Source organism: Giraffa tippelskirchi, chromosome 1 (genome assembly GCF_054371585.1).
Source record: "Giraffa tippelskirchi isolate mGirTip1 chromosome 1, T2T-mGirTip1v1.2.pri, whole genome shotgun sequence".
In the NCBI taxonomy this organism is placed as follows: Eukaryota; Metazoa; Chordata; class Mammalia; order Artiodactyla; family Giraffidae; genus Giraffa; species Giraffa tippelskirchi.
In genome coordinates this window covers 25302806-25329032 of record NC_137275.1, presented here as the reverse complement: position 1 = coordinate 25329032, position 26227 = coordinate 25302806, and the positions used below count along the sequence as shown (strand labels likewise).

At 44.7% G+C, this 26227-nt stretch overlaps 1 protein-coding gene and 2 non-coding genes across 8 annotated transcripts; 1 reads left to right on the top strand and 2 right to left on the bottom strand.

Annotated features, from left to right (window-relative positions):
- Positions 1-755: 755 nt before the first annotated feature.
- Positions 756-25062, bottom strand: LOC145543652 (uncharacterized). Of its 6 annotated transcripts, none has more exons than XM_081585905.1 (6): positions 24320-24561; positions 23672-23797; positions 9881-10006; positions 8447-8512; positions 3484-3564; positions 756-1468 (listed from the first exon to the last, which is right to left on the bottom strand). In XM_081585905.1, exons 4-6 carry the CDS (start codon positions 8501-8503, stop codon positions 1037-1039), a joined length of 570 nt encoding a protein of 189 aa, XP_081442031.1. In that variant the 5' UTR covers positions 8504-8512; positions 9881-10006; positions 23672-23797; positions 24320-24561; the 3' UTR covers positions 756-1036. The 6 variants fall into 6 exon arrangements, 5 of the variants coding, with proteins under 5 accessions (XP_081442031.1, XP_081442021.1, XP_081442014.1 ...); XM_081585895.1 differs by lacking the exons at positions 23672-23797; positions 24320-24561 and adding exons at positions 17746-17858; positions 18103-18434; XM_081585888.1 differs by lacking the exons at positions 9881-10006; positions 23672-23797; positions 24320-24561 and adding exons at positions 17746-17858; positions 18103-18435.
- Positions 18703-18866, top strand: LOC145522060 (U1 spliceosomal RNA). Its single transcript, XR_014065881.1, has one exon. It is a non-coding gene; the product is annotated as a U1 spliceosomal RNA (small nuclear RNA).
- On the bottom strand, positions 24753-24916 carry LOC145522043 (U1 spliceosomal RNA). The gene has a single exon (XR_014065870.1). It is a non-coding gene; the product is annotated as a U1 spliceosomal RNA (small nuclear RNA).
- Positions 25063-26227: the final 1165 nt, after the last annotated feature.

Below are 26227 nucleotides of genomic sequence, written 5' to 3'. Positions count from 1 at the left end.
AGAGGGCTTCCTAGGTGGCTCAGCAGTAAAAAATCTGCCTGCCAATGCAGGAGACACAGGATACACAGGTTCGATCCCTGAGTCAGGAAGATCCCCTGGAGAAGGAAATGGCAACCCACTCCAGTATTCTTGCCTGGAAAGTCTCACAGACAGAAGAGCCTGGCAGGCTACAGTCCATGGGATTGCAGAGTCAGACACGATTGAGCAACTGAGCACACACGGGATCTAGTTCCTTGACCAGGGATCCAACCTGGGCCCCCTGCATTGGGAGTGTGGAGTCTTAGCCCCTGGAACACCAGGGAAGTCCCCCAATTCACTCTCTGAAGATACTTTGTCCACACAGCTATTTCCACTTGAAGGAGACTCTGATTTAACCGAGAAGAAAACTAATGCATTTTTTTAAAATTTCCTGCCAGAACCGTACATAGTTTTCTGAGGCTTTTAAGAATTCTGCAATTTAGAATTATTGTTTGTTATCATCCAGGCTTTCTCCTTTACTTCGGAAGCCAGATTTCAAATGCTGAAAAACAATGACATCAAGATAATCTCAATAATCTAAAGAGTACTATAGGAATTAAAATTGTAAATTACCAACATCAGAATGTTTCCAGATGTGGTAGAGACAATCTGAGAACAGGAAAAAGAAGCAAAAAGAAAAAGATAAGACAGGGTGGCACATGGCAAATTCCTATGGCTTCTCACGTTTGCCTACAATTGGCTTTAAAAATAAAATAAAATAAATAGCTCAGAGATGGTTTAAAAGTTGTACTGTTTTATTTTTAGGTAACTGAGAAGTTGCCTCAAAGACTATGCCGCTTTCCTGGTTCTATGGAGCTTCCTTATGGAACTTAGTTTCTATAGGAGTTGGTGATTGAGGTGAATCCTGTAATAAAAATAGGTTCACAGGACACATCCCCAGGGGTGATTGACTGTGACCAGGACCACCTGAGCTTTGAACACTTCCCTTGAAAGTAGCTTCCACACACAGATAGCAGCCCCTGTAGACGTGGGGCCTAGCCTTCTCCCAGACTTCAGCTTACATGTCTCCTCGGGGCTCCTTAGTTGGAGAGGAGGTGAGGGAGCTGGTGCTGTGATGTGCGCCCTTTGTGGGGAGACCTGGAGTTGTCAGAACTTGGGGTGTTGGGGAAAACCTGGTTGACATGTCACAGTAGGTCCCCAGGTTCCCAGGTGCAGAGGCCTCTCTGTTCCCCTCCGAGGTCTTGGGCTGGGCAGAGGGTGTGAGGACAGGACCTCTCACAGCTGTGCTCCCAGACGAGGAAGGAGCCCGGGTGGACGCACTCAGTCTGGAAATGACGGGCACTGGCTGAAGCTGGACGCGCACCACCATGCTGACTCTGGGCTTAATTCCATCTGGCGCTCCAAAAATATTGGACGGCCACAAAGCTAGCAAGGGCGCTGCCTCCCTGTTGTAAGCATATTCTGGTCGCTCCATTGGTTGTTGAATTGGCTGTAAGGAGGATGGAGAGACCAAGTTAGATAAGACACTTCCTGGCTGGAATATACAGGCCGCTCTGTGCTAATTGCCCGTTTTGGCCTGAAAGAACTTTTTTTCTTTTTGAAGGAACAGTGCACAAGAATGGCCTCAGTGGCAAAGAATCTGCCTGCCATAAAGGAGACCCGGGTTCAACCCCTAGGTCGGGAAGGTACCCTGGAGAAGGGAATGGCTACCCACTCCAGTATTCTTGCCTGGAAAATCCCATGGACAGAGGACCCTGGAGAGCTATATAGTCCATGGGGTTGCAAAGAGTCAGGCACGACTTAGTGGCTAAAGTGCACACACAGTGCACGTATGGCTTCTGCAGGAGATGAAGAGGGCGTCTGAGACTGTGGTGACTTGCAACAGGTAGGTGTGGTTGAAGTTGGACTAAACTGGGAAACTGGTTTGACTTTTGCCTGATTTGCCTAGGTTTTGAATGCCATCTGTCCCCCGAGATACAAACATAGAGCGTAAGGAAGCAAGTCCTGAGGACAGGTCCTTGTCAACATCCCCAAGGAGAAAGGTTCTAAAGTGTCCTTAGATCCCTGCTGTAGCCTGGTCCCTGCCACTCACAGGCCGAGTCATGTCCATGCTGATGCTTTGACCAAACAGTTACAGTGGGCCAGATATTTTGTCCTTTCATTTTTTTCTCCCCTTTATAATTAGTGTGTCAAAACAGTAGGAAATTTTCAACAAAGGAATCCTTTTGACACTACTGTGCTATGTTCTACAAACCCCTTCACCAATCAGTGTTCTTTAATTTGGTCTAATATTTTGTATCTTTCTTGTCTCATCTCCATTGACCTATTTTTTGTCACCAGTTTCCTATTAGAATGGTAAAGTGCCACAAGCAAATACAAATAGGTCAAATCTTTTCTTTCTTTTGGCATTTTGGCTCCTCTGGGTCTTCATTGCAGTGTGTGGAATTTCTGTAGTTGCAGCCTATGGCTTGTGGGATGGCATGTGGGATCTTAGTTCCTCATAAGGGATCAAACCCACAACCCCTGCATTGGAAAGCTGATTCTCAACCACAGGACCACCAGGGAAGTCTCATATAGTTTTTTCTGAGCCCAAGTTCTGTTGGTCTTTCTTGCTGAGGGAGCCACAGAGTTTTTAGGTGGCCTACAAACATTCTAGTCATTATGTCCTAAATGATTAAATATTTTCTTGATGTAGCTGTTACTGTAGACTTAAGATTTCCTTCAGGATGATATTGGAATTGAAATAGTTTCAACTTTATATCGTCTAAACTAAAATTCCCAGTACAGAATTTTTCTGGTATGATAGAAGAATATGATAAGAAAAAAAAAAAAAAATCTGTTCTTGCTGAATCTAAAACATTTCTAGCTGGGTTCAATACACAAGAAGTTTGAAAAATTTAAACACCTTCATATTTTACCAGTCCCTCAGATATTAGCACTGTGCTGTTTCTACAATTCAGCTGCGGGCTTCTCTTGTAAGTGATCTAAAACGAGGATTCTAGCCTGGGAGAAATTCTGCCCTCTAGGGGACATTTGTGGAGAATGCAATGGCACCCCACTCCAGTACTCTTGCCTGGAAAATCCCATGGACGGAGGAGCCTGGTAGGCTGCAGTCCATGGGGTCGCTAAGAGTCAGACATGACTGAGCGACTTCACTTTCACTTTTCACTTTCATGCATTGGAGAAGGAAATGGCAACCCACTCCAGTATTCTTGCCTTGAGAATCCCAGGGACGAGGGAGCCTGGTGGGCTGCCGTCTGTGGGGTCGCACAGAGTCGGACACGACTGAAGCGACTTAGCAGCAGCAGCAGCAGCAGGAGACATTGTTGATTGTCCCATAAGAGGATAAGGGTGCTAGTGGCATCTAGAGGGGACAAGTCAGGGATGCTGGCTAAACATCCTACAATGCACAGCACAACCCTAAAAGTCAACAGTGCTGCTGTTGAGACACGCTGATCCAAAGTAACTTAATTCTTTTAGGAAACATAAATGCCCCTGACTTACCAGCACTGGAACTATATAGTAGCTTTTTCTGTATCCAGGACTGCTGTCACTGCTTTCTTCGGACAAACAAAGCACCCCTTTCTATAAACAGAAAAATGCAGTTGTCTTAGAACCCCTTTTGCTCTTTTGGTCTGTTGCTTCCTTTCCAAATGGATACATATATTCTAAAACTTTGAAAATGATCCACAAAATGCTAGAAAAGGAAAAAGCATTTTATACATGGCTGATGAAAGAGAATTTATTAGAAAACAAAATCAGAATAAGTAGTGTTTAAGATGCTGAAGGTGATCTTAATGTTCTGATTTGTAAACGTTAAAAACATTATTATAATGTTATTTAATGGATTCACATGGTAGTTTTCTTTCTTTTTAAATAATTTTTACTTTTTGGCAGCAACATGCCGCATGTGGGATTTTAGTTCCCCAACCAGGGATCAAACCCGCACCTCCTGCATTGGATGCATGGATTTTAAACCGCTGGACCGCCAGGGAAGTCCAGAGTGCTGTGTGAGAGAGTGTGTTTGTGTGTGCTAAATTGCTTAAGCCATGTCCAACTCTTTGTAACCCCATGGACTGTAACCTACCAGGCTCCTCTGTCCATAGAATTCTCCAGGCAAAAATAATGGAGTGGGTATCTCCTTCCCACTGAAGTGGGAGAAGCCATTTCCCTCTCCAGAGGAGCTTCTGGACCCAGGGATCAAACTCAGGTCTCCGGCATTACAGGCAGATTCTTTACCATCTGAGCTACTAGGGAAGGCCCTTGGAGGGGGTAAAGGTAACAATTAATACATCAGCATTGCCCTGATAACCCAGCATCAGAAGAAAGCCATCATCAATGGATGCGCCATTCCCCAGGGCTACCTCTCTTTTCTCTCCCTCCCTCCTTTCGCCCTTCCTCTTCCTCACAGGTCTGAATGAGGGAGATCTTATCCAGAAATCCCATCTGCCAGGCACCTCTAAGATACCTCCCTCTTGGCATTTCAGTGACTATAAGGAAGCCAACTTGTGAGGCACTCAGAATGCTGCCTGGAGGGTCCTCAGAGGCAATGAGAGAGATGTTGACCTGAGCCAACTATCTCTATGTTTCACATGTAGGGAAGTGGTTAATAGCTGGCTTATCCATAGGGCAGTCCGTAGTCCTAGAAGGCCATGAATTTCTAGAGGGTCTGCTTGAAACTGTATTCAAAACGTACACATAGAGATGGGAGAGCCAGGGTTCTCTTAGGTTCTCAAAGGCATACGATGACTCCAGAAGAAATGAAGACAGTGACTTGGAGCATATCTGATAACCCTGGTGCCTCACCAAGGTTAGACTCCATGTGGTGGCCTGAAAGGACTTCCTGTTGACCAGAATGAAGCTCTGAGTCCAGTCTTGATGCTAGTGAGTGTCTAGTGAATGAATCCATGAAACAGGGAATGCTCAACTGTCCAGTTTCAACTCCTCCATCACTATTAGAAAGAGGAGAGGGTATTTTATTTTACTCAGTGCCATTAAAGGGTATTTTTTTATAAATAAAAAGAATAATAAAAAATAATAAAAAAATAAATAATAAAAATAAATAAATAAAAATTTATTTTTATAAATAAAAATAAATAAAAAGAGAGGGCTTCCCTGGTAGCTCAGCTGGTAAAGAATCCACCTGTAATGTGGGAGACCTGGGTTTGATCCCTGGGTTGGGAAGATCCCCTGGAGAAGGGAACATCTACCCACTCCAGTATTCTGGCCTGGAGAATTCCATGGACTGTATGGTCCATGGGGTCACAAAGAGTCAGACACGATTGAGTGACTTTCACTTTCACTCAATAAAGAGAATGTAGCCATGATTCTTACACAAACATAAAGGGAACAAGTGTCAAGGATTATATTTAATTCATTAATTAATGGGTGCACTGGCAAGCTGTTACAACATTTTAAAAGAGAACTCGATACCACCCATTTCTGCTCAGATAAGGGAAACTGAAATGAATTAACAGATAGTGCAAAATGGGCACAACTGGTCAATATCCACAGGCAATAATCTATTGTGACCTACCAGTCAGTTCTCATTTCTATGCATAGAATTTAATTACATTACTATCAGTTTTGTGCCTTTTATCTCTCCAGTGTTCTAAAATAGCCAAAGGCGGGGCTCCCCTGGCGGCTCAGTGGTAAAGAATCCACCTGCTGTTGCAGGAGACAAGGGTTCTATCCCCAGTCCTTGAAGATCCACATGCCTCGGAGCAACTAAGCCTCTGCGCCACAACTGTTGAGCCTGTGCTCTAGAGCCCGGGAATTGTAACTTCTGAGCCCACAGGCTGCAACTACTAAAATCCATGCACCCTAGAGCCTGTGCTCTGCAACAAAGAGTTAACCCCCACTCATTGCAACTAGAGAAAAGCCCGTGCAGCAACGAAGACCCAGCACACCCAAAAATAAAGAAATAGAATTTTAAAAATAAAACAGTCAAAGGCAAAGTGACAATAACTGGAATAAACGCACTAGCCAGATTGTCACTAAATTTCAGTCTTTCACGATTTTTCTTTACTCTGCCTTTATTCTCAGGATGTTTTCTTCTTGATAAGCCTTATGTTAGTGGCCACCAAGTCAGTATGATTTGGGGCACTGAGAAGACACTTTCTTATCACCTGACTCTACCTACCTGCCTGTAAGGTACCTGGGATTCCACACGAGGACCTTTAGTCTCTGAGCAGACCTGGCTTCATGCCACACAACATAAATGAATCCCTACAGACGGCAATGTTTACAAGGTGCCTAACAGCACACAAAGCTCTTTCACACGTGTGATCATGTTTGATTCTCAAGGCAGTTCATTTAAAAAATGACAAAACTGGGACGCTTGCCCGAGGTGACAAGAACCTGGTTGGTGAGTGATGTAGTGGGAACTTGAACCCCATCCTGGTTTCAGATGGTGTCCACTTCCTGCCATGCTCACATGCCTTACAAGACTGTGCTTCCGGGACTGGTCCTACCGAAGGCAGACAGAGGCACAGGAAGAGGATTCACCCTTGCTCACCAAGTCCCTGGACACCACCATCAATACTGGGAAGTTCATCCAACACTCATGACTCACACATTTATTGAGCACCCATTATGTTGCCAGGCACGGGGGTCATAGTAATGAGCAAGAGAAGGTCCCCATCCTTGGGAACATAAATTATAGTAGGGAAGACACACATCAAACAACTAAGTACAACGTGGATTATTCAGTCAGGACTGTTAGAAGTGCTACAAAGAGTTGCAGGGAGTCCAAGTGAGCCTGGGGTGATTTGACTAGACTGGGGATGGGGAGGGAGGATCAGGGAAGTGCTGTTCAAACCACTCCCAGGGATGACTAGCCGTTCAGGGTTTGGGGTTGGGGAGGAGGGCAGCTCTGGGGCAGGCTGGAGGGAAAAAATATTTCAGAGGAAGTAAGCAGCAATGGCAACCCACTCCAGTATTCTTCCTGGAAAATCTCACGGACTGTGGAACCTGGTAGGCTACAGTCCATGGGGTCGCAAAGAGTCGGACACGACTGAGCAACTTCACTTTCTTTCTTTCTTTCAAGCAGCAACGGTGGAGACTGAGTCAGATCTCTGTTGCTCTCCTTTTTCTTCTGCCTCTGTGCCCATGGGCTCTTCTCTGAGTCTTCAAAAAAAACCCTAAACTTAAATATTTTTTAGGTAGAATGTGTTGTGGAACTATTCTTGAGCAGAAAGAACTTCCCTTTATCCAAGTTAGTCTCTCTTCACGCCTTGGAGTCAGTAACTTAAACATCACTCCTGAACATTTCAGTTCAGCTCAGTTCAGTCGTTCAGTCGTGTCGGACTCTTTGAGACCCCATGAACTGCAGCACGCCAGGCCTCCCTGTCCATCACCAACTCTCGGAGTTCACCCAAAGTCATGTCCATTGAGTCGGTGATGCCACCCAACCATCTCATCCTCCGTCGTCCCCTTCTCCTCCTGCCCTCAATCTTTCCCAGCATCAGGGTCTTTTCAAATAAGTCAGCTCTTCGCATCAGGTGGCCAAAGTATTGGAGTTTCAGCTTCAACATCAGTCCTTCCAATGAACACCCAGGACTGATGTCCTTTAGGATGGACTGGTCGGATCTCCCTGCAGTCCAAGGGACTCTCAAGAGTCTTCTCCAACACCACAGTTCAAAATCATCAATTCTTAGGTGCTCAGCTTTCTTTATAGTCCAACTCTCACATCCATACATGACTGCTGGAAAAACCATAGCCTTAACTAGACGGACCTTTGTTGACAAAGTAATGTCTCTGCTTTTTAATATGCTGTCTAGGTTGGTCATAATTTTCCTTCCAAGGAGTAACAGTCTTTTAATTTCATGGCTGCAATCACCATCTGCAGTGATTTTGGAGCCCCCCAAAATAAAGTCAGCCATTGTTTCCACTGTTTCCCCATCTATTTGCCCATGAAGTGATGGGACCGGATGCCATGATCTTAGTTTTCTGAATGTTGAGCTTTAAGCCAACTTTTTCACTCTCCTCTTTCATTTTCATCATCTGGATACCTAAATTACCCTTAGGGCTTCCCTGGTGACTCAGTGGTAAAGAATCCCCCTGCGTTGCAGGAGATGCAGGAGACACGGATTCAATTCCTGGGTCAGAAAGATTCCCTGGTGGAAGGCACGGCAACCCACTCCAGTATTCTTGCCTGGAGAATCCCATGGACAGAGGAGCCTGGCAGGCTATATACAGTTGCACAGAGTTGGACATGACTAAGCAGCTGAGCACGCATGCAAGTTACCCTTAGTTACCTTCATTTTAGCATAAATGAATTTAGATCCTTTCTTGAAAGAGGGAATGGATATAAAAGGGTGGAGAATAGGGGGTGGGGAAAGAATTGATATAGTCACTCTTATGTCCAGAGCATGAGAAATCTAGATGCACGTGCCTTTGTGTTCCTATAGGTAAATCTAGATGACCTGGAAGGGAAAGAAATGTGAAGACATCAGTGGCTACTCACCATATGAAATGTGAGAACTCCATGGAGAAAGACCAGAAGACTCACATGCTGTGCCATGCTGAGTGGCTGAAAGCACAAGGGAAACTTTTTTATTCATGTAAATGAACACAACTGTGTATATACACAGATGATGTCTTGATCAGTCTTTATTTAACAGTGACCATGTACCATGAGCACAGAGGTACTAGAGCAGGTGGGGTTTGAAATTTTCTCTTTGAAATACTTGCTAGCTGTGAGACCTGGGACAAATTATTTAACCTTTTTGTGCCTTATTTTTCTCATCTATAAAAAGGAGATAATATTAAAAGCTATTTCAAGGGTGATTATGAAATTCAAATGAGGGAGTTCATATGACGCATTTAAAATAGTACAGGAACACGGCAGCCCTCTATACGTTTTTAGCTTTTATTATTATTTCCATGCTCTGAGCTGGGCAGCAAATAGAGAGATAAATAAAATAGAGGCCTAGCTATGAAGAATTTATACTCTGTTCAAGAGACTAACTAAAAGGAGTGGATTTCTGCCTCCATTGCTTACTGCTTTATCCCTTGTGTTAGTTGCTCAGTCATGTCTGACTCTTTGTGACCCTGTTAGGGGAAGCACACTGACTGAAACCGCCCACCCTGGCCAGGCTCTCTAGTAACCATTCACATGAGTCATTTTATAACAGGAGGTCCTGGTAAGGAATATGGAACTAATAAGCGATGTGTGCGTCACCAAGAAGGACTCTGAGTCAGAATGATTGGCCAAAGACAACCGGGAAACTAATCCCATCACCATAAAACCCGAGACTATGAGCCACGTGGCAGAGCAGCTCTCCTGGGTTACCTCACCCTGCTGCTCTCTGCCTGGGTGCCTTCTTCCAATAAAGTCTCTTGCTTTGTCAGCACGTGTCTCCTCGGACAATTCTTTTCAGAGTGTTAGACACGAGCCTGCTCTTGGGGCCCTGGAGAGGGGCGCCCCCTTCCTACAACAATCCCACGGCCTGGAGCCCGCCAGGCTCCTCTGCCCATGGAATTTTTCAGGCAAGAATACTGGAGTGGGCTGCCATTCCCTTCTCCAAGGGATCTTCCCGACCCAGGGATGGAACCGGGGTCTTCTCTCATGCAGGCAGATTCTTAACTGTCTGAGCCACTAGGGAAATGAGATAAAGAGGATCCATAAACTGGATGCAACTCAGAGTGAGTTTGACCTGAACAGCGCCTTGCCCAGCTGTCTAGATCAGAAGATGAATCTTTCAAAATTGAAAAATATTTAAAGCAACCTAATGGTCGCATGGGTCCTAGAAAATCAGGTTCTGGTTAAGCACTGGACACTGCTGAGATCCTGGCTGCTTCTTGACACGCATAACTTGTCCCCTCCCACTCAGAAGCCCCAAATCACTTTCCTTTGTTTTAGCACAAGATAGGCTATGAGCCCACGTTCTAACTACACCTTTCAGGTTTCTCATCGCTGAGTGCTCCCTTGTGCACATGTGCAATGAACATGTTAGCAAACTTCTGCTTGTTTTTCTCTTGTTTATCTGTCTTTGTCAGTCTTCCAGGGTTCCAACTGGAGATCCTAAAATGAGTAAAGGAAAGTGGATTTTTTTCCCTTCCCTATTTCCTGCCTACCCGTTACCCCAAATCCTTTTTATTTATTTATTTTTGGTTGCACTGGGTCTTTTTGCCACGTGTGGCTTTCTCTAGTTTCTGCAAGGGGGCTACTCTCTAGTTGCAGTGGGAGGATTTCTCACTGCAGTGGCTTCTCTTGTTCCTGGAGCACAGGCTCTGGGCACATGGGCTTCAGTAGTTATGGTGTGCATGCTTAGCTGCTCCGCGACATGTGGATCTTCCTGGACCAGGGATCAAACTTGTGTCCCCTGTATTGGCAGGCAGATTCTTATCCACTGAGCCACCAGGGAAGTCCCACCCCAAAAATCCTTTATTGAGAACTCTCTATACTCCAGGTCCTGTGTAGTGTGCTTTTCACATATTATTTCATTTGATCCTTTCAGTGACTGCATCAGGAGGGTATTTTGTATGCACATTTTGTACAAGAGGAAGTCAAGGTTAGAAAGGTTAATAAGTACTCCAAGGTCACACCAAAGGAGGTGGTACAGCAGAGTTTGAATGTCTGTCTGATTCCAGCTGATTTTTTCTGATCCCCACCCCTCTGTTTCTTACTTGGCTCTTTGGAGTTGGACAGGGTAATGGGCATGCATGAGTATTTTACCATTTACACAATCGTTTTCTCAAAACAGCCTAAAGCTGTGGTTCTCAGGTAGATCCAGGCAAAATTGAACTTTATTTGGAATTTTCCCAGGAGTCGTCCACCATTTTGGAAAATTGCTAAACCAATGGCCAAACTGCCTGCCACTTGCATTTGCAAGTGCTTATTGTATTCATGGCAGTCTGCCTGGAAGCCACAGAGCTGACAAACACTGTGTTCTGTGATAATAGTTACAGGTTGGCCTTTGGGAGGTAAGTAAGTTTAGATGAAGTCATAAAGCTGGGATCCTCATGGTACGATGAGTGTTATTCGCTCAGTCGTGTCCAACTCTTTGCAACCCCATGGACTGTACTCTGCCAGGCTCCCCTGTCCATGGGATTTCCCAGGCAAGAATACTGGAGTGGGTAGCAATTTCCTTCTCCAGGGGATCTTCCCGACCCAGGCATCAAACCCACGTCTCTGCAGGCAGGTTCTTTACCTCCTGGGCCACCAGGGAAGCCCTTGGTAAGATTAGTGCCCTTAAGAAGAGATCAGAGAGATTGCATGCTTCTTTTTCTTTGTGTCTCTGTCATGTGAAGATACAGTAAGAAGGGGGCTGCCTGCAAGCTAAGAAGAAAGCCCTCACCAGAACCTGACCATGCTGGCACCTGACCGTGCCTAGCCTTCAGAACTGTAAGAAACAAATACCTGATTCTCAATCTGCCCAGTCTACGGTATTTTGTTATAGGAGCCCAAGCCAAGACAGAGGCCCGCTGTACTGCTCCCAAGACTTGCTCTTCAAGCCCCTTGGTTCTGCGTGTGGTACAGTTCCAGGTGTTGGGATACCTCTGCACCTGGGAGCCACCTGCTTGTCATGCACAATGATACTGTCTACTTTTCTCTTCCCATGAATCTAGGGTCTTCCTCTAACACACCCCGGACCAGCACGCCCCAGAGTGGGCCATTCCCCACCCACCACTCAGCTTTCTGCATTAACGAAGGAGGACAGTTGGACTGACTTTATGGAGGCTGATTAAGCTGATTCTCGGTCTGAGGAATATTAACCCACAGAGATGAGCTCTCTGTCCCTCCCTATGATATCGTCTGATATTCCGCCTTTAAATAATCATTCCTTTGACTTAAGTTACTGCCTCTCCCAATATTTGGTTCAATCCAATCAACATTTACTGTGCAAGGTGACAGGGATAAAGAGATGAAAGTTAGTATCTTTTTACTGAAGGCTAAAGTAAAGCCAGAACTGCCTGGAGAAAGAGGCACAGAGAATACATTTCTCAGGGTCCCAAATAGCTTCCAGAAATCTAGAGAAGCACCTCAAGAAAGTTAGGCTGAGTGGGGAGCTCTGTCATAGCGATAAAAAATTTTAAATAATAATTAAAAAACCAATCATAATAAAACTAATCCTCATTAAGCTCTCATTACAGCCAAGGCACTGTGCTATCGAGTTGACCTTCCCAACAAGCTACAAGGGGCTTCCCTCATAGCCCAGTTGGTAAAGAGACTGCCTGCAATGCAGGAGACCTGGGTTTGATTCCTGGGTCGGGAAGATCCCCTGAAGCACGAAATGGCAACCCACTCCATTATCCTTGCCTGGAGAATCCCATGGACGGGGGAGCCTGGCAGGTTACAGTCTGTGGGGGTCCCAAGAGTTGGGCACAGCTGAGTTACTAGGCACACATGCACAAGCTACAAAATTACCAATACATGTTTAAATTACCTACTCTGTTAATTTTTTTTTTTTAAAGCATGGCTGGAATGACTTTAGGAAAGTAAACAGTCTAAGTAAAATGTCCCTTTTATCCAGTAGATCCTAATTTTTAAAAGGCCTTGTAGGTATGCGGTGGTTTTGGTTCCTTCAGCGCTTCTGCTAAACTATACACTCCTCTAGAGGTTTGAGAGGAAAACATATAATGACCTAGTGAAGGAGGAAACAGAACAGGCTCTGTCTTGAAAGCAGGACTCCATCTTGGGCCGGATTGTGGACTTTGAGCTATATGTCCAGTATCTATGGAAACGACATACCAACTGGAAAACCAGGCCTCTGGAAGGAAGGCTCTCCATCGCTTAAAGGAATACCCTAATTATCTGTGTAACCAAATAGAATCTATTATGCCATACATTCTATTGTGCTTATTGGGGTATTACCACAAGCTATTGATAATTGTCCACTGTTAACTACCTAGGCTTAAGGCATATGAACCACTGGTTAACTTTGATTATATCTTTCTTTTTCCTTTGTTCAGACTAGTTTCAGGGAATTTGGGGAGGTGGGTTTAGGCACGTACGCGTAGGGTGTATAAGGTTTTCACAAAAACCGGTCAGGGTCCTTGGCTAAGAGGAGACTCTGCCTTGGGCCCGCCGGTGTAATAAGCTGCGCTCCACTATCTGCATTGTCCTTCTGAGGGAGTTTGTTTCCCGGAACGCATGGCTACAACACTAGTCTTACCATTTCAAGTTTGAATAGCAAAGAAATGAATGGAGTAACCTTTCACAGCCACAAACTTGGCTGATTCTGTTTCTGCCTTTTCCCTTCAGCAAAACTGCTGGGGGAGAACTTTAGGGAGAAGGAACTGGAAACCTGGCAGGCAAATCAACAGGCTCGCTTGCCTCACAGACTTCTACCACCGTGGTCTTGTTTCTTGTTGTTTTTTTTATCATACATTTCATCAGTAAAAAACTTTGAGCGTGCACTATATATATATAAATGTATAGATATAGATATCATTTAATTATGTGTCCATCCTTAAGCATGTTCTACTGCATATTTATTATGTACATTATAGAAATCACTGAAAAATACGTTTAAAAGTATGGAATTTAAAAACATAAAAATTTTAAAATGTTTTCCTTCCCCAGTGGGTTTGTTGCCCACCCCCAGGATACATACACTCCGCTCTGCTCCAGTGACCATCTCCTGCTGCCACATTCACCAGAAAGAGTTCCCCTCTAGCTGACACCAAAAGGTTCACTAAGCCTCAGATCCATAAATCAATAAATCTGAGGGTAGGTGTTTCCCTCCAGGCTCCTCAAGACTCACCTGCTGCCGCTGGAGGTTTGTGAGACAGACAGGAAGCTCCACCGAGAGAGGAACACCGACCAGGCCTTCTCTTAACCCCACAAAACGCCTGTGGGTTTGTGTGCTCTCTAGACAGGAGGCCTCGCAACACATGATGTCAGATGGGGAGTGACAGTCTGTTTTCAGGATTTCCTTTTAAGAAAACTGCTTACCCCTGGTTTTGCAGCCAACCACACAACCCTGATTTTACATAATTATACTGAGGCTGGAGGGGACCATGCACGTCAGAAGCTGGGTGAGGCCCGGGTGTACTATATACTGCCTGACCACGAATTCCTAACCAGCAGAGAACCCATCGAAGAAACAGAACCAAATCCTGCAGACAAGTAACATTTGAAATGCTTTGTGTGTCAGTTTTATTTTTTTCCAAGTGAAAACTACCACTGTTGTCAGAGAAAAATACAAGGCAGATGTCAAATTCTAATTGCGTGAACCTAAGTCATATCACGGGGTTTCCCTGGTGGTTCAGTGGTAAAGAATTTGCCTGCAGTGCAGAAGACCCAAGAAGATCCCCTGGAGAAGGGCATGGCAACCCACTCTAGTACTCTTGCCTAGAGAATCCCATGGACAGAGGAGCTTGGCAGGCTGCAGTTCATAGGGTTGCACAGAGACAGACACAACTGAAGTGACTAAGCAGGAACAGCAAGTTACATCACATCTCTTGTGCAGGCCTTTGCTCCAATGTTACCCTTGGTGGGCATATAGAAATGTACCAGAAAATGTACACATCCACAACCTGCAAGGGGAGTTCCTCCAATAGAGATTTCTAGAGAGTAAATTTGTATCCCACATACAGTATCGGAGAAGGCAATGGCACCCCACTCCAGTACTCTTGCCTGGAAAATCCCATGGACAGAGGAGCCTGTAGGAGGCTACAGTCCGTGGGGTCGCTAAGAGTCGGACATGACTGAGCGACTTCACTTTCACTTTTTCCTTTCATGCACTGGAGAAGGAAATGGCAACCCACTCCAGTATTCTTGCCTGGAGAATCCCAGGGACGGGGGAGCCTGGTGGGCTGCCGTCTATGGGGTTGCACAGAGTCGGACACGACTGAAGCGACTTAGCGGTAGCAGTATATGTACAGTATACTTACGTGTACTTCAGGCCTATGTTCCTGGTGTGAAACCTATTTAGTTATTGCATATGTCTTTCAATACCCTACTAGCTTCAGTGCATAAAGATTTTATAGGTTTAGTTAAGAGTTTTACATTTTTGTTCATAGATGAGATTTATCTATGAGATTATTATGTCTACTTTGGTTTTGGCGAGAGGTTTTCAATCTTTGCAAAATGACTAAAGAAGCTTTCTCTATGCTAACTTATGTTCGTATTTAACACACATGTCTATTTCCTTATGTTTTTCTAGTCAAATGTGACTCTCCTCAAAGGATATCCAGATCTTCAGGGCTTCGGTGAGGATTATAACGCTAATGCTTTAATGAACCCGCTTGAGCTACCAGAGAGGGGAGGACCTTCTTGCCCTGAGGCAGACTGTCTTAGACAAATATTTTGATTACTAGGCCAAAATCAATGAATTTCTTTAAATTTTTTTGATTTAATTTAATTTATTTCTTTAAATTTTTTTAATTTAATTTAATTTATTTATTTTTGGTTGCACTGGCTCTTCATTGCTACACGCAGGCTTTCTCTAGTTGCGGTGAGCAGGGGCTCTTCATTGTGATGACCGAGCTTCGAATTGTGGTGGCTTCTTTTGTTGCAGAGCACCAGCTCTAGGGTGCTTCAGGAGTTATGGTGCACAAGCCTCAGTACTTGTGGTGCATGGGATTGGTTGTTCCATGGCATGTGGGCTCTCAGTTCTCTGACCAGGGATTGAACCTCTGTCTCCTGCATTGGCAGGTGGATTCTTAACCACTGGACCACCAGGGAAGCCCCTGAATTTTTTCGTAAAATATTGAGACTAGTCTTGAAAGACTATGGGCTCTTGAACAGCTCTATTATTTAAGAAAGCACTATTAATCACAAATATGAAAATGGCATTTTGCATTTAAAATTTGTTTGATGGTAACAGTAATCTGGTGGCTCAGTTGGTAAAGAATCTGCCTGTAATGCAGGAGACACAGGTTCGATCCCTGGGTTGGGAAGATCCCCTAGAGAAGGGATTGGCAAGCCACTTCAGTATTCTTGCCTGGAGAATCCATGGACAGAGAAGCCTGGAGGACTACAGTACATATGGTTGCACAGAGTTGAACATGACTGAAGCAACTTAGCATACAGGAATGTATACACTAGACTACTGTTTTAGTATAGTGTGTTAGTCGCTCAGTCATGTCCAGCTCTGTGCAATCCAATAGACTGTAGCCTGCCAGGCTTCTCTGTCCGTGGGATTCTCCTGGCAAGAATACCGGAGTGGGTTGTCATGCCCTCCTCCAAGGGATCTTCTCAACCCAGGGACTGAACCCATATCTCTTAAGTCTACCTGTATGGGGAAGAGGGTTCTTTACCACTAGCACCACCTGGGAAGCCCAGTCTAGCACCACTTTTTCCCCTCACGTGAGTGGTTCCCAAACCAGAGTTCCAAGTATCTTAACTTTTATGTCACAAAACAAAATATATATAGATTTTATCTATATATATGTTTATGTGGGTGTATGTATGTATCATATGTATGTCTATATTACATAATACTTTGGACGAGATAGTCTGCAAAAAAATCAAACTAGTAGGCTGTCAAAAGGTCAGACTTCTGGAGTAGTTGCAGCTCACATTATTACCAAGTCCAAGCTGGTTCTGCTCCCGGCAGGACAGGCCAATGAATCTGAGCGAGGAAGTTTTAAGGCAAGGAATGTAACTTTATTGGGAAAGCTCAGAAAGCTTCCCACTGAGAAGATACCAAACTAATGTTTCAAAATGACCATCTTCTGCGGGGGCGGGGGGGGGGTGGCAGGGAAGTGGTGCTAAGTCTGAGTGCTAGGTTCTTTTATTGAACAGAGATGGGGGGAGGTGAGGAAACAAAGTAAAAAGGTCATTAATCCTTTCTAATATGTCCTAGAATGGCAAGCCTCAGGCAAGGCATGTGTTCATTTCTTCCTTCTTGCCATCCAGCAGGTGGACAGGGTCCTGAACAAAGGCACTTTAGTTTAATAGGCTGAGAGTGCAGCATTCTCTGAGGCAGGCCATTATGTATGATTATAATAATAAAAGCGAGGAAACGCAAGTCAACGAAAAAGTTCCAACATGGAGTCAGAATTGGCTTTTCCCTTCAACAACAGAGCTTGCTCCTTTCTTGCTCTAATAATATTTGTGTCTCTACCCACCTCAGACACCTCTGTGTTCTCAGTTATTCTGCATCATTTTTATTAAGATTTTTAAAAGCAGCATTATTTCTCCCTGTTTTAAAGATACAAAACTCTGGCTAATTTATTTTGGCCAAAGGGAGCATACCAGAAGAGTACTGTTGCAATCCCAAGAGAGACAATTCAAGACTAGGTAAACTTGGAAACTCCAATTCTAATTCACAGTGAAGAAGTGAGTCAGGCTGGGACTTGGGACACTTGGTTTCAATGCTTGCACCTGGACATACCTCTCCTAGAACAACAAAATTCAAAGAAACTCTATGGGACTAAAAATAACCGTGCGCATGCGCGTTTGGGGGCAAATTTGGGACCCAAAAGATACATAGAAATCAAAAAATCCAACTTCCTCTTTCGAAGAGCCTGGAGCAAAAACAGAGTGTTAGGAGCAAAAGCAGAGTATTGAGCATTGACCTTGGACACAGCACCACCCGAAGGAGTGGGCAAAACACCTAAATCACTTCTATGCCCCCGGCCATATACCCCTCCTCTCACCCCACATAAGGAATAAGCTTCTCTCCCACTCTGGGGAACCAGCAATCAAGGGGACCTGTTGTTTATTCTGTCTCCTGCTACAGCAGGGGCCGCTGGTCAATTTCTATTGATTGGGGAAGGCCAAGACCTCTGTTTCCTAACAGAGGGAGGGAGAGGACTGGAGAGACTGATAATATTTATTTCGTGAACGTGGAAATGTGAATTACTAACCGCTGCCAGAGACAGGATTTGCTCTTTTGGAAGTCTATTGAGTCTAGGAGGGCTCTGAAGTTTCTTTCTTGTAAGATGGATTCTCCTGCAGTCTTGTTCTGGATTTCAAAGGTCTGTGAAAAAGGGAACAGATGACCCTGTGTTTGTAGCGTTGCGCACGGGAGAGTTTAAGAATACAAGGAAACAGTTTATTCTTGTTTGGGAAGGGAGACACTGATCACAAAGCTGGTGTCCATTGGCGGAGTGTGATCACTGCGGCTGTGCAGACTCCGGAGACTTAACAGATATGAGGGAGGGGGGCGCTTGCGTGAGCCTGTCCTTCTAGTTTGCCAGAGTCAAAGTGTTTATGCAACTGACCTTTCAGGTTAAGGGCGATCATTTGCTGCTTGTTTGAAAGAAAGCATGTTTTGTCCTTGGGCTTGAAGCTTTAAACTGACAACCTACTTTTATCGACTCAAGGACTGTACTTTCAAACGTAGTTTTTTTGTGTTTTTTTTTTTTTATGTGTGTCTAAGTTTCATCTTTCCTGACTTGCTATTTAGTTACGTGGACAGCGGCTTGTTGAACCGCGCCAGATGTCAACATCGACGTCACTTGTCCCAAAGCTTTCCAGGAAGAAGCTAATTTATGTTGTCTAAGTTTGTGCAGCGTCTTTACAAGTTTTATTGGAACTGCGCCACTAACAATTCTAAGAACAGGACGCGCGCGCTAAATGAGATCACAAAAGGGGTGTGGAATATGTAGATACGCGCAGTGGCTGCTGGTCGTGCTTAAGCTACATATATATTTCCTAAGAGTTTAGACAATTTCCAGATGTCAAATGCTGCTGGTGGTAATCATCTGTTGGAAACTCTTTACACCTCAGAAGGGGAGTGGTATAGACTGCATGAGAAAAGTCGTCCTAAGTAGAGAGTGATTTGAATCTGATGGCGTGGTACCAAGCAGCAGTAGCAACTCATACTTACCTGGCAGGGGAGATACCATGATCACGAAGGTGGTTTTCCCAGGGCGAGGCTTATCCATTGCACTCCGGATGTGCTGACCCCTGCGATTTCCCCAAATGTGGGAAACTCGACTGCATAATTTGTGGTAGTGGGGGACTGCGTTCGCGCTTTCCCCTGATTTTTTTCTCTGTTTAAAAATAGCTTTTGGTTTTTTTATTGCTCACTGAGAATTTACTTTGTTTTTTTCTTAAGGAGTGGGGGTGGTTGGTGGTTATTTATGATTTTAAATACTCAATTTGCTTTTCGCGGTTCTTTAGCAGCATCTTTAGCTGTTGTACCGTTAATTATCTTCTGAGATTTGCTTAAGTGCATGGTTCGTTGACTTGCTGGTCCTATTCCACACTTTGTCGTTTTCGTTTTCTTTTGCTTTCAACCTTTTCCAGAGTCAGTTTTTTCCCGTGAATCGTTTTTTCGCATCAGTACTTCAGCGAGTAAAGCGCGCGCCGCGTTTTTCGTCGCTAGCTCCCTCCTCTTGTGGGTGTGCGCGGAGGCGGGTGTCCGACCCCAAGGCGGCGGCGGCGGCGGCGGCTTTTGGTTTCTGCTCTTCAAGGTACTGCTTTCTGAGGCTGTAGTACGTTAACCGGGAGCTTTGCAAGTGTTCAGAAAAATCAGTTTTTATAGGTCGAACGTCGACATGCAGGAGCTCCCTTTCTTTTCCTGGCAAGAATTTCCACTTTCGTCTTCTTTCTCTGCCACCTCTGGGGGTAACTTGCTGTAGCCCTTTCTTTCATTTTGAAGCAGCGATGTTAGCAACTTGTGTCCGCTGACTTCTATTTTGTCTGGTGTTTCTTATTAAAAGGCCGTCTTGGTAATTTGCTCTCCGGCTCAAATCAATTCTGCCAAAATTTCTCTTTTTTTGTATTAAGTAACATATTCACAGGTTCCAGAGACTGGAATGTGGACAGTTTCGGTGGGCTGTCATTCAGCCTTCCACTTTCATAAAACCTGCGGATTTTTTCGTCATTCTCAGGAGCTAGAGAATGGCGTCACTTAAAAGGGGTGTGGAGCATGTAAATTTGCGGAGTGTCTTCTGGCCTTGTTCACATTGTACTTATATTTATGATTTTCGCAGATACTCTGGGATCCAAAATATTATTGCCTGGCTTTTGTCGTTCGGGGAAGTCTTTCTTTTGTAAATGACGGACTAGAGCTTGCACGAAGAGAATGACCGTATATTCGGAGTGTTTGGAATCTGAAGGTAAGCGGTGCCAGGCGCACTTTCTACTTAAGGTGTTTGGAGAGGGGTACGACGTGAACAACTGAGAGGTCGATGATGAGGTAAAATTGTTCAGTTCAGTCGATCAGTCGTGTCCGACTCTTTGCGACCCCATGGACTGCAGCACGCCAGGCTTGCCTGTCCAACACCAACTCCCGGAGTTTACTCAAACTCATTCAGTCAAGGCTATGGTTTTTCCACTGGTCATGTATGGATGTGAGAGTTGGACGGTGAAGAAAGCTGAGCGCCACAGAATTGATGCTTTTGAACTGTGGTGTTGGAGAAGACTCTTGAGAGTCCCTTGGACTGCAAGGAGATCCAATCAATCCATCCTAAAAGAGATCAATCCTGGGTGTTCATTGGAAGGACTGATGTTGATGCTGAAACTCCAATACTTTGGCCACCTCATGCGAAGAGTTGACTCACTGGAAAAGACCCTAATGCTGGGTAGGATTGGGGGCAGGAGGAGAAGGGGACGACAGAGGATGAGATGGTTAGATGGCATCCCCAACTCGATGGACATGGGTTTGGGTAGACTCCGGGAGTTGGTGATGCACAGGGAGTCCTGGTGTGCTGCAATTCATGGGGTCGCAAAGAGTTGGACACGACTGAGCAACTGAACTGAACTGATTCATGTCCACTGAGTCGGTGATGCCATCCAATCATCTTATCCTCTGTCATCCCCTTCTCCTCCCACCTTCAATCTTTCCCAGAATCAGGGTCTTTTCAAGTGAGTCATTTTTTCACATCAGGTGGCCAAAGTATTGGAGTTTCAGCTTCAACATCAGTCCTTCCAGTGAATACTCAGGACTGATTTCGTTTAGGATGGACTGGTTGGATCACCATGCAGTCCAAGGGATTCTCAAGAGTCCTCTCCAACACCACAGTTCAAAAGCATCAATTCTTCGGCTCTCAGCTTTCTTTATAGTCCAACTCTCACACCATGGATGACTACTGGAAAAACCATAGCCTTGACTAGACGGACCTTTTCTTATTTGGAACCAGTCTGTTGTTCCATGTCCAGTTCTAACTGTTGCTTCCTGACTTGCATACAGATTTTTCAAGAGGCAGGTCAGGTGGTCTGGTATTCCCATCTCTTTCAGAAGTATCCAGTTTATTGTGATCCACACAGTCAAAGGTTTTGGCATAGTCAATAAAGCAGAACCAGATGTTTTTCTGGAACTCTTGCTTTTTTGATGATCCAGAGGATGTTGACAATTTGATCTCTAGTTCCTCTGCCTTTTCTAAAACCAGCTTGAACATCTGGAATTTCACAGTTCATGTATTGTTGAAGCCTGGCCCAGAGAATTTTGGGCATTACATTACTAGCGTGTGAGATGAGTGCAGTTGTGCGGTAGTTTGAGCATTCTTTGGCATTGCCTTTCTTTGGGATTGGAATGAAAACTGACCTTTTCCAGTCCTGTGGCCACTGCTGAATTTTCCAAATTTGCTGGTATACTGAGTGCAGCAGCACTTTCATAGCATCATCTTTTAGGATTTGAAATAGCTCAACTGGAATTCTATCACCTCCGCTAGCTTTGTTCTTAGTGATGCTTCCTAAGGCCCACTTGACTTCACATTCCAGGATGTCTGAAGAGATCTGTAGTCTTCCTATTCTATTGTTTTCATCTATTTCATTGCACTGATCACTGAGGAAGGCTTTCTTAGCTCTCCTTGCTGTTCTTTGGAACTCTGCATTCAAATGGGTATATCTTTCCTTTTCTCCTTTACTTTCTGCTTGTCGTCTTTTCACAGCTATTTGTAAGGGCTCCTCAGACAGCCATTTTGCTTTTTTGCATTTCTTTTTCTTGGGGATGGTCTTGATTCTTGCCTCCTGTACAATGTCACGAACCTCTGTCCATAGTTCATCAGGCACTCTGTCTATCAGATCTAGTCCCTTAAATCTATTTCTCACTTCCACTGTATAATTGTAAGGGATTTCATTTAGGTTATACCTGAATGGTATAGTGGTTTTCCCTACTTTCTTCAATTTAAATCTGAATTTGGCAATAAGGAGTTCATGATCTGAGCCACAGTCTGCTCCCAGTCTTGTTTTTGCTGACTGTATCGAGCTTCTCCATCTTTGGTTGCAAAGAATATAATCAATCTGATTTCGGTGTTGACCATCTGGTGATGTCCATGTGTAGAGTCTTCTCTTGTGTTGTTGGAAGAGGGTGTTTGCTATGACCAGTGTGTTCTCTTGGTAGAACTCTATTAGCCTTTGCCCTGCTTCATTCTGTACTCCCAAGGCCAAATTTGCCTGTTACTCCAGGTATTACTTGACTTCTTACTTTTGCATTCCAGTCCCCTGTAATGAAAAGGACATCTTTTTTGGGTGTTAGTTCTAGAAGGTCTTGTAGGTCTTCATAGAACTGTTCAACTTCAGCTTTTCAGCATTACTGGCCAGGGCACAGCCTTGCATTACCGTGATAGTGAATGGTTTGCTTTGGATAGAATTGTTACAGTGGGTTTTCTTGGTTTGGATGTGTGAGAAGTTTGTGGCAGCTTTCCCACAGGTGCAAGTGTTGAGGGGTCTGATTTTCAACGAGCGTGGGGTTAGTGACACTTCCAAAGGGAACAGTTTTCTATTATATAACAGGTCCTGGCTGTGAGCCTTCTCTGAAGCATCCATAATCTATAATCAGGACCCAGTTCCTCCCACTGAGATGATCCTTCTGATGTTCTGTCAGAAGTTCAGCTTAGCCTCAAATCTCAGTGCCACACATTCACATGGGCACTGTAGGCACCATACAGGCCGTTGTCCTCAGCATCATCGACATGGTTATCTAGGGTTATCAAGAGAGAAGAAACCAGGGTTTTGGTGAGTGTTAGCAGTGTATGTGGGAGAAGGAAATGGCAACCCATTCCAGTGTTCTTGCCTGGAGAATCCTGTGGACAGAGGAGCCTGGAGGGCTGCTGTTCACGGGGTCGCACAGAGTCGGACACGACTGAAGCGACTTAGCATGCATGCATGCATTGGAGAAGGAAATGGCAACCCACTCCAGTAGTCTTGCCTAGAGAATCCCAGGGACAGAGGAGCCTGGTGGGCTGCCATCTGTGGGGTCGCACAGAGTCAGACACGACTGAAGCGACTTAGCAGCAGGAGCAGCAGCAGCAGCAGCAGCAGCAACAACAGTGTATGTGTGTGTGGAAGACAGAGGGAATGAATTTATAGTTTCTTTATATTTTCTTTATGTACTTGTGTTTTAAATATTGTTTTATTCTCTGTAGTTCTCTTTGAGGTCATTAAACCAAAGCAATCTAAGTGTTGAAAGAAAATGTTAGGTTGTTTTTGACCTGTACTATGTAGTTAGGCCAATGGTGGTTGTGTCTGTACTGAACACAGGCAGACTTCTTTTTTTCTTATTATTTCCTAAAAAATACAACGTAAAAACTACTTACATAGTACATATGTTGTATTAGGTATTATAAGACTTCCCTGGTGGCTCAGACGGTAAAGCGTCTGCCTACAATGCAGGAAAAACCATATGCAAAACCATAGCCTTGACTGAATGAGTTTGAGTAAACTCCGGGAGTTGGTGTTGGACAGGCAAGCCTGGCGTGCTGCAGTCCATGGGGTCGCAAAGAGTCGGACACGACTGATCGACTGAACTGAACAATTTTACCTCATCATCGACCTCTCAGTTGTTCACGTCGTACCCCTCTCCAAACACCTTAAGTAGAAAGTGCGCCTGGCACCGCTTACCTTCAGATTCCAAACACTCCGAATATACGGTCATTCTCTTCGTGCAAGCTCTAGTCCGTCATTTACAAAAGAAAGACTTCCCCGAACGACAAAAGCCAGGCAATAATATTTTGGATCCCAGAGTATCTGCGAAAATCATAAATATAAGTACAATGTGAACAAGGCCAGAAGACACTCCGCAAATTTACATGCTCCACACCCCTTTTAAGTGACGCCATTCTCTAGCTCCTGAGAATGACGAAAAAATCCGCAGGTTTTATGAAAGTGGAAGGCTGAATGACAGCCCACCGAAACTGTCCACATTCCAGTCTCTGGAACCTGTGAATATGTTACTTAATACAAAAAAAGAGAAATTTTGGCAGAATTGATTTGAGCCGGAGAGCAAATTACCAAGACGGCCTTTTAATAAGAAACACCAGACAAAATAGAAGTCAGCGGACACAAGTTGCTAACATCGCTGCTTCAAAATGAAAGAAAGGGCTACAGCAAGTTACCCCCAGAGGTGGCAGAGAAAGAAGACGAAAGTGGAAATTCTTGCCAGGAAAAGAAAGGGAGCTCCTGCATGTCGACGTTCGACCTATAAAAACTGATTTTTCTGAACACTTGCAAAGCTCCCGGTTAACGTACTACAGCCTCAGAAAGCAGTACCTTGAAGAGCAGAAACCAAAAGCCGCCGCCGCCGCCGCCGCCTTGGGGTCGGACACCCGCCTCCGCGCACACCCACAAGAGGAGGGAGCTAGCGACGAAAAACGCGGCGCGCGCTTTACTCGCTGAAGTACTGATGCGAAAAAACGATTCACGGGAAAAAACTGACTCTGGAAAAGGTTGAAAGCAAAAGAAAACGAAAACGACAAAGTGTGGAATAGGACCAGCAAGTCAACGAACCATGCACTTAAGCAAATCTCAGAAGATAATTAACGGTACAACAGCTAAAGATGCTGCTAAAGAACCGCGAAAAGCAAATTGAGTATTTAAAATCATAAATAACCACCAACCACCCCCACTCCTTAAGAAAAAAACAAAGTAAATTCTCAGTGAGCAATAAAAAAACCAAAAGCTATTTTTAAACAGAGAAAAAAATCAGGGGAAAGCGCGAACGCAGTCCCCCACTACCACAAATTATGCAGTCGAGTTTCCCACATTTGGGGAAATCGCAGGGGTCAGCACATCCGGAGTGCAATGGATAAGCCTCGCCCTGGGAAAACCACCTTCGTGATCATGGTATCTCCCCTGCCAGGTAAGTATGAGTTGCTACTGCTGCTTGGTACCACGCCATCAGATTCAAATCACTCTCTACTTAGGACGACTTTTCTCATGCAGTCTATACCACTCCCCTTCTGAGGTGTAAAGAGTTTCCAACAGATGATTACCACCAGCAGCATTTGACATCTGGAAATTGTCTAAACTCTTAGGAAATATATATGTAGCTTAAGCACGACCAGCAGCCACTGCGCGTATCTACATATTCCACACCCCTTTTGTGATCTCATTTAGCGCGCGCGTCCTGTTCTTAGAATTGTTAGTGGCGCAGTTCCAATAAAACTTGTAAAGACGCTGCACAAACTTAGACAACATAAATTAGCTTCTTCCTGGAAAGCTTTGGGACAAGTGACGTCGATGTTGACATCTGGCGCGGTTCAACAAGCCGCTGTCCACGTAACTAAATAGCAAGTCAGGAAAGATGAAACTTAGACACACATAAAAAAAAAAAAACACAAAAAAACTACGTTTGAAAGTACAGTCCTTGAGTCGATAAAAGTAGGTTGTCAGTTTAAAGCTTCAAGCCCAAGGACAAAACATGCTTTCTTTCAAACAAGCAGCAAATGATCGCCCTTAACCTGAAAGGTCAGTTGCATAAACACTTTGACTCTGGCAAACTAGAAGGACAGGCTCACGCAAGCGCCCCCCTCCCTCATATCTGTTAAGTCTCCGGAGTCTGCACAGCCGCAGTGATCACACTCCGCCAATGGACACCAGCTTTGTGATCAGTGTCTCCCTTCCCAAACAAGAATAAACTGTTTCCTTGTATTCTTAAACTCTCCCGTGCGCAACGCTACAAACACAGGGTCATCTGTTCCCTTTTTCACAGACCTTTGAAATCCAGAACAAGACTGCAGGAGAATCCATCTTACAAGAAAGAAACTTCAGAGCCCTCCTAGACTCAATAGACTTCCAAAAGAGCAAATCCTGTCTCTGGCAGCGGTTAGTAATTCACATTTCCACGTTCACGAAATAAATATTATCAGTCTCTCCAGTCCTCTCCCTCCCTCTGTTAGGAAACAGAGGTCTTGGCCTTCCCCAATCAATAGAAATTGACCAGCGGCCCCTGCTGTAGCAGGAGACAGAATAAACAACAGGTCCCCTTGATTGCTGGTTCCCCAGAGTGGGAGAGAAGCTTATTCCTTATGTGGGGTGAGAGGAGGGGTATATGGCCGGGGGCATAGAAGTGATTTAGGTGTTTTGCCCACTCCTTCGGGTGGTGCTGTGTCCAAGGTCAATGCTCAATACTCTGCTTTTGCTCCTAACACTCTGTTTTTGCTCCAGGCTCTTCGAAAG

Bases quoted from the DNA above. Each gene is read 5' to 3' on its own strand.
- LOC145543652 (XM_081585871.1), bottom strand. From the start codon at position 13,823: ATGTGTTGCGAGGCCTCCTGTCTAGAGAGCACACAAACCCACAGGCGT. The intron at 8,513-13,691 runs GTGAGTCTTGAG...TTGTGCTTTCAG, and splicing joins CAAACCTCCAGCGGCAGCAG to CCACTCAGCATGGCACAGCA. The intron at 3,565-8,446 runs GTGAGTAGCCAC...TTCTGTTTATAG, and splicing joins GAGTTCTCACATTTCATATG to AAAGGGGTGCTTTGTTTGTC.